Genomic DNA, 17830 nt, shown 5'->3' with positions numbered 1-17830 from the left:
TCATCCCAAAACAATTAAGGGGCTCTTAACATGTATCACTGTCACCAATGAATGCTTAAGAGTCATTTATATTTTAGGTAAAGTATCTCCACTTTGCCATCTTTAGGAAAAGGGCAATCTGGAGATGGCCAGAGCTGCCAGGAGGCAGGAACAGAATAACCACAAAGGTCAGCTTCTTGGGGCAACACTTGCCCCTTTACGCCTTTATCTTGCAAACACTGAGTGAGACTCTCATCTCTCAGGTTACCCCCATCTAAAAATTCCCATTTTGCTTGCTGGGACCTTTTTGAGAAACAAGAATAAGGGTAGGAAAAGGCAGAGGTCAATTCACACTTGGCACTGTCTTGTTTTCCTTGCCCAGCTTCTAACTAAAAGAGCTAGAAGCAAGCTGGTTGTCCTGCCTTTAGCCAGCCCTCTGACCTCAAGTGTTCTCATCCTTACCAATGGTCGGCCACAACAACTCCATGCAGCACTAGAGGCTTGGGGCAGAGAGGCTGGAAAGCTATACAGAGGAAAAGGATCTAGGGGTGCTGATTGATGCTCATCTGAAAATGAGCCAGCAGTGTGCCCACGTGGCCAAGAAGGTCAATGGCATCCTGGCTTGTATCAGGCATAGTGTAGGCAGCAGGACCAGGGAGGTGATTGTTCCCCTTGTACTCTGCTCTGGTGAGGCCGCACCTTGAGTGCTGTGTTCAGTTTTGGGCCCCTCACTACAAGAAGGACATCGAGGCCCTGGAGCGTGTCCAGAGAAGGGCTACAAAGCTGGTGAAGGGCCTGGAACACAAGTCCTGTGAGGAGTGGCTGAGGGAACTGGGGGTGTTTGGTCTGGAGAAGAGGAGGCTCAGGGGAGACCTTATTGCTCTCTACAGCTACCTGAAAAGGAGGTGCGGGGAGCTGGGGGTCAGCCTCTTCTTGCAGGTAACTAGTGATAGTACTAGAGGGAACGGCATCAAGTTGTGCCAGGGGAGGTTCAGGCTGGAAATGAGGAGACATTTGTCCTCAGAAAGAGCAGTCAGGCGTTGGGACGGGTTGCCCAGGGAAGTGTTGGCATCACTGTCCCTGGGGGTGTTCAAGGAAAGGTTGGACATGGTGGACGTGGTTTAGTGGGTGACATTGGTAGTAGGGGGATGGTTGGACCAGATGATCTTGAAGGTCTCCTCTAACCTTAATGATTCTATTCTACTAGGGAGGAACACGTTAAGTTAACAAGCAGAAAGTAAATCTCATATTTGAAGAAAACCACACTGGATCAAATTGATTTCATTTAACTTTAGACTATGAGACTGAAATCACAAGGTGTGCATGGGAAGTACACCCAAATTATAACACGTCCCACATGGTATTCATGTAGATTAGCAGATGCAACAAATTGGTAACAAATTCCAGAAATTGTGAGATGATTACTGGCCAAATAGATCTTTTTACAATGCTTTGCTTTCAGTTATTTTTATTTTGTTCAATCTACACGTAGGTATCAATAGATAAAAATAAATTAAAACTAAAATCTAACTATTGTACTACTTAAAAATCCCTCCCCTGAATAAGACATTCAAGTTCATTTTAAACTATGTGTGATTGCTTTGATGCTTTGTAAACTCTGACAAGGGCCAGAGACCAAGCTGCAGAGCACTGCAGCAGCACCAGGCCCTGCTGGAGCCCCCACTCACCCACCTAACCCTCCATTCCACTCTGCCTGAGCAGAGAGCTGCTGACTGAAACACCCGCTTGGTTTTCTGAAAAACTCCACTGGTTTTCTGAAGTGATTGATATCATCAGGAACTTTGAGGCTATCCAGCACTCTTCTCTGTGAAGACCTGGGCAGGTTAGGGAAGGGCAGTGGCTGCTCTATCTCATCCTAAATCTCCCCTTAGGGCTAGAAACCAAATCTGAAATGTTCTGGTGGCAGATCTGCATGATTTTGAATCTGTTTTTTTAGTCTTTTCATTGATGTTTTTGTTCTTACTCATTCCCAACCTCCCCTAGCCAGAAAAACCACTTGTTTGACTTTCTCCCATCCCAAAATGGCTGCAGACACAAAGCCACAGCTAACTTGCCCCACCAAGCAGCATGCCGGCCACGGGCACCTGAACAATAGCTAACTACATTGGTGTTGCTGCTCCATTAGTCCTCAGAAAACGAGGAGAAAGACCTTCAATAGAAACCAATAGAAAAATAAAAACACCAAACCATTTTATGTGCTGAACCAGCAGCAAGTCACAACACTGCTACACTTTAACAGACCAGAGACAGAAGCAGCACTGCAAAGAAAAAGTCCTTTAAGAAATAATCACAGGGAATTTTCTGTTCAAGGATCAACTGCCTTAGTGAATTATTTATTTATTTTAACAACCCTTGAGCAAAAAAACACGCATGTGCTTCATAAATGTTTCCAAAAATTGTCTCACCCTAAACACAATTTCCCAATTAGTATCCATCAGTATGGGGTATCTACTACTTAGACGCTACCCTCCGAACAAGGATATATTAATTAACACCTCCAACTTGTGGCAGAAGGATTAGGGTATCTATTCACTTTTAGCAACCCTAAATTTAATATTCACCATCAGAATATTATCCTAAATGAAGAAAAACTATACAAACTCAGTCCATTTAATAGGGCCCTGAAAAGAGTGGGAAAATTTAATGTCATTTCCATGTATTAAAAACAAAACAAAAACACCTAACTCTTAGAGAATGAAGTATGTTGGCATAAAAAAGTAGCTCTTGCTGAACTGCATGATTTTAAAATTGTGACAGAAAGTCCCTGCTATGGGGACTGATAAAAATTTTTATCTGATAAAAAATTTTTATCTGATAAAAATTTAAATAGAAATGAAACAAGAATATATATATATACACACACACACACATATATATATATGCACATATATATATATATTTTTACCAGCCTACATGAAAGGATTTCCCTCTTGGGTTTTAAAGCCTTAAACAAAAATTAAGCTTTCTTTCCAAAACCTAAAAAAATACCTATGTAAAAATACCTATGTAAAAGCAAGGAGGATGAGAACAATAGGAAATTTAAGGAATCCCCTTAAAAAAAAAAAAAAAAAAAAAAAAAATTAGATGAGCTAAAAGAAGCTGATACAGAGGTCTCCATTATTTCCACTTTGAACATTTCCACAGAATTCTCCGTTATTTCAACTTTGATCTCAGAGAAGACTTTCCCTTTGCTTCCTGGCCTGTGAGCTATTATGGGAAAGTCAGCTATTGAAACTGAAACACTAAATGCTAGCCACCGAAAGACCAACGAATGTATTCACTGTCACATAAGTCAAAGAACAAGTCTGATCTCCATAATTCACTGCTCCTACTGGCTACTCAGCCTGTCCAACTCACGCTGTGTCCCTGCTGAGTAATTCACCTCCAAAGCTGATTGTTTGGTACACGCTGCTGACTAGAATTTCCCATGCAGGTTATTACTCATCTCAGCCCTGTGTGCAACAAAAACTGCAAGAGGAGTGACAAAACTTGCAAGTGGAACTCTGTTTTACTGAGTGTGTAAAACCTGTTGCAGTAAAAGCTGCACACAGTTGCATTCCTCCTACACCTAGCCTACAAGATGCAAAGTAGTCAAAGGAGCACTAGCGGGATATGCAGTCTTGCCAGTTCTTGTGATTTTCTTACAAGTCTTTTAATTGTGGAAACTTTCTTAAAATCTGATGGTAGTTGCACACTCACCTGCAAGCAACTCATCTCTGAACTATCAGAATTTGACAAATACCTGTTACCACCCACTGAGATAACTTTGGCTTCTTCCTTCCCCTGCTCAGCAACATGCGATTTTGTATATCTCATCTAATAGCCTTAATTAGTAAACTAATAATATTATAGTCTTATCTAATTACTAGTCTAGCAGGATGCGTCAGCAATAGAGCCTGTGGGTGCGTGCAAGCACAGTTATATGCACACAAGCAACAGCCACGATCAAGTCCTGGTTTTTGCATGGTCTGCTGGCTTCTTTACTGCTTTTGTTTGAGAGGGCACAGGGAAGTGATTTCCCTCAATGTCAGGGGCTGGGCAGGGTTTTGCTATTCAGGCCAGGAGAGATGTGTGCATGTGCATAATTATCATTACACCTAGGATTTCTTAGGAAAAGTGCCTAATTCTGTCCATTGTAGGCCCTGCCCATCTTTGCTGCCTTCAATTTCTTCTCTCTGAGACATCAGTTGGCTTTCTGCCTCTCCCACACAGCAGCTCCTTTTTCTGCTTCTGGCAGCTCTGGCTGTTGAGGCAGAGCAAGCTCTGACCACCTCCAGCTACGAGCAGTGGCCAGCTGCCTCCTTGACTCACTCGACCTTCAACATGCAAACCACAGCTGGAAACAGGGAGCAAGCTGCAGCACCCACCACTCCATAACGCCCCTGGTGACTGCCACCAGATCACCATGCCACTTCCCAGCCCTTTAGGAGCAGGGCAAAGTCGATTTATTCAAAGTGCTACTGCAACAAATCCAGCTGTCTGAGGAGAGCCTGGGGGGAGGCTGCTGCTAGGACATACCCTCAGGTAGCTCCAGTTTCAGTTAACTTCTTGATTTTGGTGCTGACGTTTGTTCCATTACTTCACCTTCACATAGCAGTCTCCCCAAGGCAGTCATGCTTACAAGCCCATTTAAATCATTGACAACAGCAGTATTGTTGAAGCAAAGAGCAAAATGTTTCCAGGGAGTAAGTGACCCATTTTGGAAGAGCACATTTCATAGCGGCAGAGGTAGGAAGCCTTGGGAAACACACTGCTGTTAACAACCATATTAAAATAAACCTCCTCTCTGAATTTTGTAACAATTGATTTAATAAGTTTTTTGGCAAGAAGCTGGAATACATTATCATTCCTTGCTCCTGTGCCAATTGCATTAACTCCTACACCCAGCTTTGCTCAGACAATTGGGTCACTACAACTGCCCTTACTACCCACTTCATGCAAGTTTTCAGCATAACTTCAAGTTTTAGACAGTTTTCTAAGACAGCTTCTCAGCAACCTAAAGGTGCTTAAACTAAATGATCCAAAAATGAGTGCAAATTTACACAAAGTTGTCTCAATCCAATTAACCTGAAGTCAAAATTTATTTCTGCCGTAAAGTAAAAGCTTGTTTTCCCATCCTGCATCACAATGTTATTGCATACTGAAACTGAGAAAAAATGATGCCTGAGCATTCATCTGTCCTGATCACTCATCCAGACAGGCTAAATAAAATTAAACTGTGGCCTGTGTGGAATATAAACCCTTATTTGGGGGCAAGATAGTGAGGATGGAATGATGAAATCAGTGTTTTCCGTTCCACAAGCTCAGTATTACCCAACTTTGTAGAACAAGTCTCCGAGGACAGGCAAAAGCTTTCAACGTACTTAAAAAAACAAAACAAAAAAAACCTCAGTCTTAAGCCTGAATAATAAGGCACTTGGCAATCTAAAGATTTCACCTCTAAAAATCAATTTTAGAGAACTGGCAGCCAAAGCACTCATTATTTCAGTATTTAGACATTTGCAGATAATCCTTGCACTAAAACCAGACACAATTGAATGCTGATCGGGCAGGCTGAGTTAGCTGCTCCCCATCAGCTCAGCTGCCCTGGCTCTGTGTGAACATCATTTGCCTGAAAAAAAAAAAAAAAAAAAAAAAAAAAAAAAAAAAAAAAAAAACATCTAATTTTGCCAGGGAACAGTTGTAAACTCCCAGTGTTGCAACTCCCAGAATCTTTCCTTATTTTCCTTATTCGAGAGAAAAAACATCAGCTTAAAATTCAACAGCCTTTTCAGGGAGTACTCACACAAATCATGAGCTTGCATTCCCAGTCCACATTCAAAAAGATCTTTATAAAGTGACGAACACCTTTTGCCTAGCCACAAGCTTTAAATCTCTAACACAGGTTAGGGAGCAGATTCTTCTGCCCCAAAGAGCCAGGTCCATGCAATGCCATTGAACTCTTGCTTCAATATGAAAACATTGACCAGCAGTTTAAGTGTCAAATAACAAAGGCATCAGCCTCCGAATGCTGCACCTTTACTTAGACAAACGCTACTTGGATAAAGACAAAGTCACTTTGATAAAGACACATTGTATGTTGACACGCTTTCGGCTTATTTATAAGGACTATGTTGGAATTAATTATCTTAGTGATAGTGGTGTGGATTTACCTACTAAAGGACTGGTTGCACTTAGATATTCACAGGGAGTAAGATGAGATTGTGCAGGCGCAGCATTGTGTTTTGTCAAGTTCATTTTATCCCAGTCAGAAGGAGAAGAAAGTGCTTGGGGCTGTGCTCTTCATTCCAGCTCTGACCACTGGCAATACACGGTGAGATGCTGAGCCTGACTCAACATCCAAATCTAAATAAATCTTGTACAGAAACAGAGGAAGCATTACAAGACAAAAGGCTGCAAAAGTCCTGAGGTATCAGAAGGATACAGGAAGCACAAAACAGTTTCAAGTGGAAGGGAGGTCATGAATCCAAAACTGGTATCATCAAAGCAGAGCTAATGGCACAATGTAGAGAGACCAACTGCCAGGAACAGATTTGAGCCCTTTTTCCCCCCATGCACCACAGTTTAATATTTGCAACTTACAGGAAATCGCAGTATTGTCTCCTGTCTCCAATACCTCGCTTGCTTATTTCATGGTACATGATTTAATTTCTTCCCAAGAAAGCTTCTGGACTGATGCCTAGTTTGAGAAATAATATTTCACAAGGAACATACATTGACTGTAATTAATTCCCATAGATGGAGAGTCTAATTAACAAGAACCCAACTAATAACTCTGTTGGATTTGATCCATGTATGGAACTGGCAACATGCACCAGAGAAAGAGGCAGAGCGTGTGAGGATGTATTTGTGGAAGAAATCACACAACAGGCGAAGGGACACTTTCCAAGTGGTTCACAACCACTTTAGATGTTGCCCAGCCACTCTTAACCCTTGGTCTACTTTCCATCACCTGTACAGGCTTCTTTTCTGCCTCACATGCTGCCTTTCCTGCACACACAATGCAAAAACGCCTTGGCTATTTCAGTTTTCAGCTTAAAGATTAGAATGCCTAACACTCACATGCACCATTCTTCTTAAGAGTTCAATTCTGCAAATTGGGCATTTTTGGATGTCCTTGCACATCAAATCCAGTGACACAACACGAAGGGAAGGAAGTTCTCAGTAATGCCATTTTTATTGCCGAGTTCCATTTACAAAGAAAGGTCTATTGTTCATTCTTGCCCAGGTTTTCCATAGCCATGACATATGATTAATGCAAATACAAACTCAGCTATATAAGTTTGGATTTCAGACATACAACGATGCTTTCTAATTTCACTCCCTTCCCATTTATTTACATTTTTCTTTAAATTAACATAATATATTGTCACATTTACTCCAAATTTCTAACATAACTTACATTAAATAATTAATACTTACTGCCTGTAGAAAAGACATTTCAGAATTCAATTCACCGTGTGTTTGGGCTTTTTCCTTTTAAATGTAAATGCACATTCAGGACTTTTTTTTTTTTTTTTTTAAATGAAGTACATTTCAGACATTTTTGAAATATATTTCCTAAGAGGAAAAACCTTCATATTCATTAAATGTTTTCTGTAGTATTCAAAGCCCAGATACATTTATTCTAGAAAAATACATTTCCCTTTGCACTCAAAATAATCAAACCCAGCAAAACAGCTCAAAATGAAGTAAAAAGTTTGCAACAAAATATCAACACACATTCACAAATGGAGTTGCCTGAAGTTAAAGCTTAAAATGCTTCCAGCAGGTCCCCTGGAGTTGTTGCATCTATTCTTGGTGCTGCCACTGGGCAAACCAAAGCTCCTATAAATTCTAAGGAATTGGCAAGCTTTAAGCTATTCTCAATCCTTTTCAAAATTAGCTTCATGTTTATTTTAACTATTCTTGCCACGGTTAGTCTTAAATACACAAAAACTCAGACTCTCATCTCATAGAGACTTAAGTATCAGATGGCCATTATCGTGTCTTAAGCTTGCTTTACATTAGCGTGGGTACCCATAACCAAAGTAACAGAAAAAAAAGATGAAAAAAGTCTTATATATCTTATGCTCTTAGAAGAATCCTGGGAACACTATGTACTAGCTTGAACTTTGTCTCATCAACAAGTATTCTTAATTGCTTGCATATAAGCCCTTTTTAGTTACCTTTTTAAATAAACAAACTCCACACATTCATTGAGGCTGAGGCAGTCACAACAATGACTCAAGTTTTTCATATTAAGAATTAACAAATTCTAGTTAGCAAAACAATAAACAGATACCACCACAGTGCACGCTTATTAGACATGCAAAACTTAGCTTTACATTTTTAAATACATTAGCAAACCTAAAATACATTTTAAAACATCTTGCAAAACAAATCAAGTTTAAGCAACGTGCAGATCCTTAAAAATCTGGAGAGATCAAAATAGGGGAAATTCTGTACAAATGTAATTATAAAAATATTTTTCCATATGAAAGAACCTTCTGTTTAAGACCCAGTCCAGACCTACATCTCCCATACCTCTTGCTGCTCAAATAACCCTGAACAGCAGAACCCCCCGAAAATTTCCCCCTGCCTACCTCCTGCACGCCCCCACCCAGCACACCCTGCCTGGATCACCATCTGCTTTGCAGGAGGCAGTGAGGGTTGGTATGCGTTTGGGATTCACGCTGCAAACATTGGGAAACAACAGAGCAGAGCAGGTGAGCACAGGAAAACCCCTCAAAGTGCAGTGGCCAGGTGAACGATATCCCAAGGTAAGCCAGAGATGGGTAAACAGTGACGTACCCAAAGGCTCTTTCAAGAAGAGACAGAACAGCTCTGAACTTCCAAAAGACATTTAAATGTCTAAGGTTTGGTTGTCTGAAAATGAGCAGGGAACTTAGTGAGGAGACTTAACACTTTTGAGACAAAACGCCCAGATCCCACTGATGCCATGATTGGCTGTCTCTTCCCAAATCTGATTCAGCCATAGGACCAAAAGACTAAATTTCCTAGCTGACAGCTGCCTGTGCAATGCTCTTCTAAAAGCAACTCCCCATTTAACTTCAGCTGCTTAGTGAAGACAATGTATGAATACTTAGCAAGATTTTTTTTCTTGGAAGAGTAGGACATACACATCAGCAAAACTATTGATTAGGCTATGGTGCATTTACCTGTAACACCTGTGCAGAAAAGAGCAACAGATTACATGAGCACAGATACCCTGTGACTGAAGTGCTAAGTGCCATGGAGTGGCTTCACACTTACAAAGTTTGACCTGGCTGGCTGATAGCTTACCCATGTCTTCAAGCATACAGCTTTACATTTTGTTTACTTCACGAGGAAAAATAAGTCAATTTCCTACCAGTAGGATGACACTCAGTTGCCAGGCAGTTTTTGAACTCCTAGTTCAGTTACGGTAACCGGCCATGGCTTCTTGTGGCAATTCTAGCTACTGGCATCTTAAAATTCTCAGTAACTTCAATCCTAAGGATTGTTGATTTTGCTGTAAGTTACTTTAACCATCAATTTTAAAATTTTGCCAACAAGAATACTTCAAATCCCCAGAAGAAAACATTATTTCCCCCTGTATTCTGTTGCTATGGGGGCAAAGAGCTTGTATGACTGACCTAAACTTGTAGGACGTTGACTTAAACTCTGAATAGCGATGAGCTTTGAGTTTTAAATTCTGGAGAAAAGTCTTTAAATGCCACATGCCTGTACTTTAGCAAGAACATTTCAAGACAGTAAATCAATTCTGGAAGATTATAACATTTTTTCTTCAAGTGACTTTAAGGAAAATTCCAGCAGTGTTGTAAAGCAAAGAACACTGAGGTGTAATGTTATATTTTAAACCCAGCTTAATTTAAGGAACAGAATTCAGAACTTTATCATGAATTAGCTGCAAAGAGCACAAACAAGGTCAGTCTTTACAATATAATTCACGACTTCACATGAAACAGTCTCCAGTATTAGTATACATATGACCACATTTCTTGTGAATTTCTTACTCCACATAGAAATAGATAAATGTTTGGTTTCTTCCTGTACCAAAGAATTTCTGCAAAAGCCAATTCTTGCACACAAGTTTTGCACAGCAAACATTACTCACTAGCAAGGTGGACGTTAGAGCTAGCCACTAATGCTTCCTTCCCAATCTTTTCTTTACCAGATTGCCAAACAGACAGCCCATGTGCCCTTCGCAAGGAAAAAGCACAATTCTCATCCAGTGCTGTCCATGGGATGACAGAAACAGAAAGAGGACCTACAAGAGGCCTTGCTGACCTCACAGTGACAGCAACACATAGCTCTGTGAAATGAATAATATCTTGGTAAAATTTAATAAAATGAGACAGAGCACAAAATAACAAAGTAACACTCAGTATGCCCCGGTATCTTTGGTGCATCTCCTCAAAAAGAAGGGAATAACAGAACTGTTTCATGCCATAGAGTATGGCTGAAGGTAAGGCATAGCCTCTACAAGCACACTAAGAATTCATCGCACAAAATTCCAGCATTTTGCTCTGGACCATTAGTGGATTTATTTCAGAGTGATTCTCATTTCCTTCCCCTCTCTCTGCAGTGTTGCACTGAATTAGAGACCCTTCTGAATGGTCAGTCATTTAGTTGTTGTTCTCAGCTGCAAGATGGTATTTGGGTTTGGTTAAAAAGAAGGATGCTACACTGGCTCAAATTGACTTTTGTTTAGAAAATAAATTGTATTTGTGGCTGATGTGCTAATGCTTTGTTGGTTGAGTTTCCTTTTTACAGTGAAAGGGGGATAAGGAAACAGGCCTTGAGTTTTTCTGATAAGAGACAGATATGATACTCTTCGAGGAACTGTAGATTACTAACACCATACTTGCAGAGATAAGATTGTCAGATGACATATTCAGCAACTCCTGAACTTTTACATTATTAAGTCTCCTAATGCAGCATGGAGAATATAAATTGTATAATATACATCTTTATATTTTCCTTCCAACAGCATCTCAAGTTGCTTCCTGTGAAGCTCTTTGTAGACAACCGGTCACAGGGCTTAAAAACCACTCCAAGGCAATGAAAAACAGTCGGCTTTCTTTCCCTACATCCCCTTTCTTGTGCAGTACGGCTCAAAGGTGAGATTATGCATGCCCACTAAAAGCCGCTTTGTGCAAGCTCCTAATTTTGCTAGAAGTGAATTTTACATTAGATAAAGATAGATCAAGACTTTTCTGTCTAAAATTAATTCTATTTAAAGGAACTCAGCCTGCACAGTGGCATTTTCTGTAATCTAGGTGAAGAGTTAAGGTTAACAACTAACATAAAATGCTTTCACATTAAGAAAGGAATAATTTTTTTAAATGATCTTTAGACTATAACTGTGGCTACAAAGCAATGCAGGAACATGCTAGAGAAAGTCTAGACCACAATAAACTAATAAAACATATTTATGTGGTCCTTCTGCCCAAATTGCTACTGATGTCTCAGCTTGTTCAGGTATGTGTACATTAGCCACAACAGTGGCTCCAATGAAAACTTACCCCAAGCATACACAAAAAATTAATAGTGGCCTCTTAATCCAGCAAGGCCGAATTCTCATCCCACAACCTTAACAGTGCTAAAGATACCTAGTTCTCAGATTTCACTTCAGAGTTTGAGCCATTCTGGAATGGTCAGAATAGAGATTAATTCAATTGAGATGAAGCAGAAGCCACAGAAAACCAGAAATGAACAGGGCTGCATGCAAAAGCTGATAATGGCAGAAAAATGCTGGCTTTCAATAGCAGCCATGCTATATCCATGTTTTACAAAGATTAAATTGTTACACAAAGGTAAAGATAGAAAAACAAGCAAAGTGATACCTGTGGATTATTCAATCTCATATAAATGTAATATTTAAAATAAATTCACGTATTCCATCTGACAGCAAGGAAGAGATACAGTAGGACTGAAAAGTAGGTGAAAAAGTTCAGATTCACCTGTTTGATATGAAATCAATATTTGCAAAGATAATTAGGAAACAGATTGCACTGACGACTGAAATCCAAAGTAAAGTAAATAGTAGACTTCAGTCTTTGAGAGCCAGAGAGCATTCCATGTTATGTGCAGACCAATAATGAAACACTGCTCATCTTACTGCTAGCTTAAATGAACATACATGGAAATTGATCAGAAAGCTTGAACTCCACTTTAAATTCCATATAAAGTCAGCAGAGCACTCCAAACTCCAAAGAGGAAACTCCACAATTTTCCTCTACTTACTGTCAACTCAGAATCAGGATCTAGGAGGCAAATTTAGTAAGGCAAGTATAAACTCAGAATCACTTTTATGTTGTAATTTCATTTAACAGTGATAATCTCCCAGATGGGAAAAAGTTTCCTTTTCATTTTCAGACTTGCAAAGGAATTACTGGTTAGACGTGGGGGCCTACTTCCTACAGGAATATGAAAAAACCCACCTGCCAACAACAAAAAAAAGCCTCTTTAGAGTAAAACTACTTCTGTCTGCTTCTAGTTGTCCTTCAGTAGAGAAGACATCATCACTCCTCAGAGGTGTAGCAATTTGTCTGTCAGCAGTGAACAAACTATAGCCATCTCTTAAAATATTTCCCATCCCTCTGTAGCTGGTTAAGCAAAGACTGAAAAAGTCTCAAAAACCACTTACATTAATCTGCATAAGCAGTTGTCATATTAAATTTCAGAGATTTACCTTAAAAAGAAAAAAAAAAAGCTTTGAGATGTATCTTGCTTTGAATCAAACCCTGAAAAAATATTACATGTGGAAAACACAATATTGAAGTTTGGAGACCTATGAATACAACACTTAAAAGGGCCAAGCCTGCTGGTATCGTACAGACCTACAAAAGCTGGAAGAGATCAGGATTAAAAAAAACATTAATGAATCAAATGGAAGTGGTATGTCTGTACTATAGTATTTTTTTCCTTGTCAGTGGGTATGTAGCAATATAACATTGCAGAACTAGCAATATAACATTCTGAACCAGGTATCCAAAATTTTCTTCACTCTGCCATAATACTGTAGACCATTTACAATTAATTTAGCTACTGCAGCTGGAGCTTTATTTTTATAATAAAGTAGGTGATCTGAAGTACATTCACGTTCTTGTATATCAGAAATGGGTGTGGAGATACCCAGTCCAGATTTGAAGTTTTTTTCTCCAGTTTAAATATGCCAAACTTCTGATGCTTGTCCTAAAAGCTGCCCACATGCTTCACCAGTGGGCCTCTTCTTGCAGACCATAGCCTCTGATGCTTCAAGAAGTATCTGTGCTCCCAAACAAGAATTTGGTTTACTGTTTATCACAGTATGCAGGTTGGCTTTAGTCACAACACTCTTCTTCTGTCTCTTTTACCGTGCCAACTTCAATTTCAGATGGCAAAGGTGGCTGAGGAATGCAGGTGAATGTACGAATACTGTGTGGATCAACTGGTGGGACCAGTGTAAGTGACTCTACACTTAGTGCATCTGTATTATCATCTGATATTAACGATATCGTGGGCTGCTGTGCAGGAATCAGGCTAGGGGACAGGTTTGCTGTTTCTATGTCACTGTTTTTTACAACATTCTTGCTAGGCTTTGAGACAGCTGAAAGAGTTTCATCAGACATCATCATCTGACCAGGAATGATCATGTGAGGCTGCTCTGGAGCTGAAGGGTCATCTATTGAAAAAAAACACCAAGAAACAATCAATACTCCACTTAGTATAGACACTGCTCATTAAACCTGTGTACTATGCTTATGAATATTTAAGAATACTTGGGTGGAAAACAGTTCTATGAAGCACCATATTTAAATTTACTTTTTAGTAATTAAAAATGACATGTAAATATTATGATGGCATAACATAAAATGCCAGCAATAAACTGTTCATGTTAGGAACCAGAAGATCTACATCTTTAATACTGCAATATACAGCAGTATCATAAATCTTCCCCTCTATTTCCTTTCTCTAGGAATAAGAATAAGAAAGCCGTCCCAGAATTTTGTATAGACAAACACAAATAACTACTCCATACCAGGCAGCTCTTCAGAAATAGAAAATAAGTCCTGTGTAACTAATTTTCCCTACTCTTACAAAGATTTTGAAGTAATTCTCTCATTCCATTCTCCGCATTCAGATTGAAGTGACATCTTAGCCATAGAAAGTAGCAATATGTAAGAACGGGAAGGAGAATTATGTGCATACTGTAACTGAAAGGTGCTGCAAAATAAACCTGTTTTTACACAGGCTTTTGTTTTATGAAATTTTGCCTCATAAGTATGGAGCATACAACATGGATAAAACTGGCAATAAGACATTGCATATCACAGAAACCCGATATGCTGCTAGCCCTTCCATACAGTGAAAAAAACATTAACAGCTACTTGTATTGCCATTTTTTTTCTTTAAAATCCTTGTAACTAGCAAGAGAACTGCTTATTTGCCTCAAATGGATAATAAACAGAAAGGATCAGGGGGTACCGCCTCATATGAGCAAGCACCCTCTTTTTTCTTTTTCAGGATAGAGTAATAGATGCCATTCAAGTTAACAGGTATCCAGCTTCAAGGCATTTAGAATTCTTGTTAAAAATCAGCATGTGTTCAAGTGTACAGGCATCTGCAGAAAAGTCTACAAGGCAATGTAGTGAATACAGAAGCTAAGAATTAGATTATGTTTTTTAATGCACAATGACCTTAGAATATTTCTGTTTCAATATGATTCCAATTATTCCTGTAAAACAAACAAACAAAAAAGCACATGAATATAAGGAAGAAAAAGAAAAAAATAGAGCTTAGAATGGAATGAATATCAGTGAAGTATCAGTAAGATAACAGTGAGAGACAGTTGTGATTTGTTTTTAAACCTTTCTGGTAAGATAACCCCAAACAAAGATGTATCCTCACTTCAGAAAATCACTTGATTTCATTTTGTGCTGAATCTGTAGCTAAAGCTTCTCCCTTTAAGGAAAAGGAAACTTAGATTGTAAAATTATATACATATATATATATATATATATATATATATATATATATATATATGTGGTGATTGATAACAGGAATGTGATGCAAGGCTTGCACTGAGAAGCCCTTCCCTTTGGGAGAATGATTTCCTCATAACTTTCATTCATTGAAATCCTGACAGACATGCATGTTCTTCTGATATGATATACTGTCCCAAATCCTTCCATGTAGATCTAAATGATAGCTAGAGTGGCTCCGTTCTCAATACAACAAAGAAAACAAATATTTGAAAAATGACTCCATAAAAAAATATCTGGAGTTCATAAACTTTATACCTAAAGGTCTGAAAATTCATTCAGAAAAAAAAAAAAGATAAAAATATCTGAAAATGAAAATGTAATAGCAGAACAAACTGAGCATCTAATATTTTAGCTACAGTATTTTAGAAATAGAAAATACAAAAGCAGAGCTCTATGCTATTTTTTTCTGTTTTATTTATTATTGATAGCAGCCTCTCTCTCTCCCCTACTTTCAATATTTCATTAGTTGCTGTCAGAACATCCCTTCTGCTGCTCATTAAAGGGCAGCAGGGACAGATATGCTGTAACCCAGCACAGCGTTACTGCCAAAACGACCAGGGAGTAGCCAACTGCCACTTAGTCCTTGGAGGGGCAGAAAGCAAATATCAATATAAAACGAGAGGGAAAAAAAAACATTCTGGACAAGGTCAAGAGCTCTTGCTACTACTGTTTTACAATAGATTATCCCTTCTGGACTGTTTTTGAGAGTGACACTTGCATCTTTGTGACCAGACTCTCAGGGATCAATGGGCACTTCAGGCATATACTTAGCTTGAAACTGGAGCTATAAGCTTGTGCTATATGACTTATCTCCCATATCTTTTGGATATGATGATAGAAAGAAAGAAATGATCAGACTATAGATGAAGGAAACTAAATGGAGTACAGAGATCTATCATTAGAATGATAATTTGGAAAATCAAGCGGTATTAAAAAAAGAGCACCTTCTTGATGTAGAAAGTTTTCATGTACAACACCTCCAGTTAACTGAATACATAGTTTCAGAACAATGATTACCAGTAAGGAAACCTTTGAGGCCCAAAAAAATCATCATTTTCACTAATCACTAAGACATAATTTACTCTTAAATCTCAAGGAATTATCATCTAATATGGGAAAAAATATTTCTATTTATCTCTCCCCAACTCACATGCGTTTAGGCAGGAATGTTCTGGCACAAAAAGAAAAAAAAGCCAGATACGGCATTTAAGTATCAAACAAGGTGTTAAAAATGAGGGCATCGTTTTCCAAGACACTGGGTATTCCCAGCTATCTTTGGTTGTGGTGGGCTCAGCAACCTTTTTTTTTTCCCCCCAGCACTCCTGTAAAAATAACCTTAGTAACATTATAGAAGAAAATCGCTCCACGTCTGTTATATTAATTTATGTTATGATTGTCATTAGGGAAAGAAGACAGAAAAAAACAGAAAGAGGTAAGAATGAATACAGTCTACAGGAAAATGTCTTAAACTACACAGCAATATACTGTGAAAAGATAATAAAAATATAAGTAACAGCACACTAAGGGAAAAGACACAAAATAAACTCTAAAAATGAGAAAGGATGTTTAGACAGTATTAACTGAATAAAAAATGTTTATGCCATGGTGGTGAAAAATGTAAATTAGATTTAAGTTAACATGGGTTATTTAAGTGAGAATCTAGTATGAGGTCTATTTCCATCCTTTTTGTATCTGCTTCCCCTCCCCACTCCTTCAGGCAGACAATTAAACAGTCCATAAACCCATCTGCCCAAACGTGATGATAGAAAAAAACTAGCTTGTATCATCACAGTCCAAGGACAGTCTTAATGCTGAATGCTTCTTCATTTTACCTGAGTTATAAATAGATTTCCTGCTGCCAGTCAGCTACCTACATTACCGTCCATTCTGAAGCCTGTGCTTGCTAAATTCCACTACAGCCATGGCTGCCCCTGTGCAGATGAAGACATAGCTGCTTTGAAGCTGGAGGCTTGATCATTTTGTAGTAAGCGGAGTTTCAGTCTTTGGCAAGACAGCCAAGAAATATGGGAGAAACTGTAGGTAGGACTTTCAGAAACAGCTAATTATTGCTGCACAATTTTCCCCAAAGCCAGTATAGTCAAATATTTATGATGCTCTTCCTCAGTTTCCTACCTCGCTGTCACTGCTGCAAGCATGGAAACCAAGTATGCTTTATTAACTGTTATGGGCTTTTCAAATCTTAGGGAGGAACCTGCCTGATTTGATATTGCGTGAGTTTCGGTTGCAGCTGCTGCTTGAAGACCTAAACCCAGTGTCCACCGTGACTGTCAGCCTCCGACAGACTAAACACCCGCCGTCGTCCTTTCCTGCCAGACCTTACTAGAGGAAAACACAGCAATATATCATACCAAGGTTTTAACAATGAAACAAGGAAGAGAAACTGGAATGAAGACAAAGGATAAATGTTAGAGTAGCAACAAGAATAAGTGACAAGGACACATTCATAACTGCTGGTATCTTGCATACAATTTGACACCTGAGTCTTTAAGTTTGGGAAGTACTTCTGCAGCTGGAAGAATTAACTCATTTATTTATTTAGAAACAAGTGAGCTTAAGTTAGTTTTTGCTTACCTATCTAGAAATGTACATAATACGGTTTGAACTACATCTGGCAATTCTGACAGCACTTACACTGAGACAGGACTGGTATGCATTTGCATTATGATCTACTCACATCCTCTAAAAACCTTGGGAAAACCTCTCCACTGCACATTCTGGTGATAGAGCATTATTCTGATTCCAACTGGCAATGAGGTGCTCTCCTGAGCAGGTGACTACTTCAGACCATTCAGCAC

The 17830-nt window shown here is 38.9% G+C and overlaps 1 protein-coding gene across 6 annotated transcripts in view; it reads right to left on the bottom strand.

The window, feature by feature from the left end:
- Nucleotides 1-7154: 7154 nt before the first annotated feature.
- Nucleotides 7155-17830, bottom strand: part of CLEC16A (C-type lectin domain containing 16A) — a 78684-nt gene continuing 68008 nt past the window's right edge. For 3 of the 6 annotated variants that reach the window (XM_035339336.1, XM_035339337.1, XM_035339338.1), the window contains 2 exons: nt 17231-17350; nt 7155-13651 (listed from right to left, as the gene is read on the bottom strand). In XM_035339336.1, coding sequence (XP_035195227.1) covers nt 13311-13651; nt 17231-17350 — 461 coding nt within the window. In that variant the 3' untranslated portion in view covers nt 7155-13310. Of the gene's footprint in view, nt 13652-17230; nt 17355-17830 lie in introns of all 6 variants that reach the window. The other 3 variants (XM_035339339.1, XM_035339342.1, XM_035339340.1) reach the window with 2 other exon arrangements.

This window comes from Oxyura jamaicensis, chromosome 14 (genome assembly GCF_011077185.1).
Source record: "Oxyura jamaicensis isolate SHBP4307 breed ruddy duck chromosome 14, BPBGC_Ojam_1.0, whole genome shotgun sequence".
NCBI classification, from domain to species: Eukaryota; Metazoa; Chordata; class Aves; order Anseriformes; family Anatidae; genus Oxyura; species Oxyura jamaicensis.
Note: the sequence above shows the minus strand (reverse complement) of the source record. Positions and strands in the feature narration are given on the sequence as shown.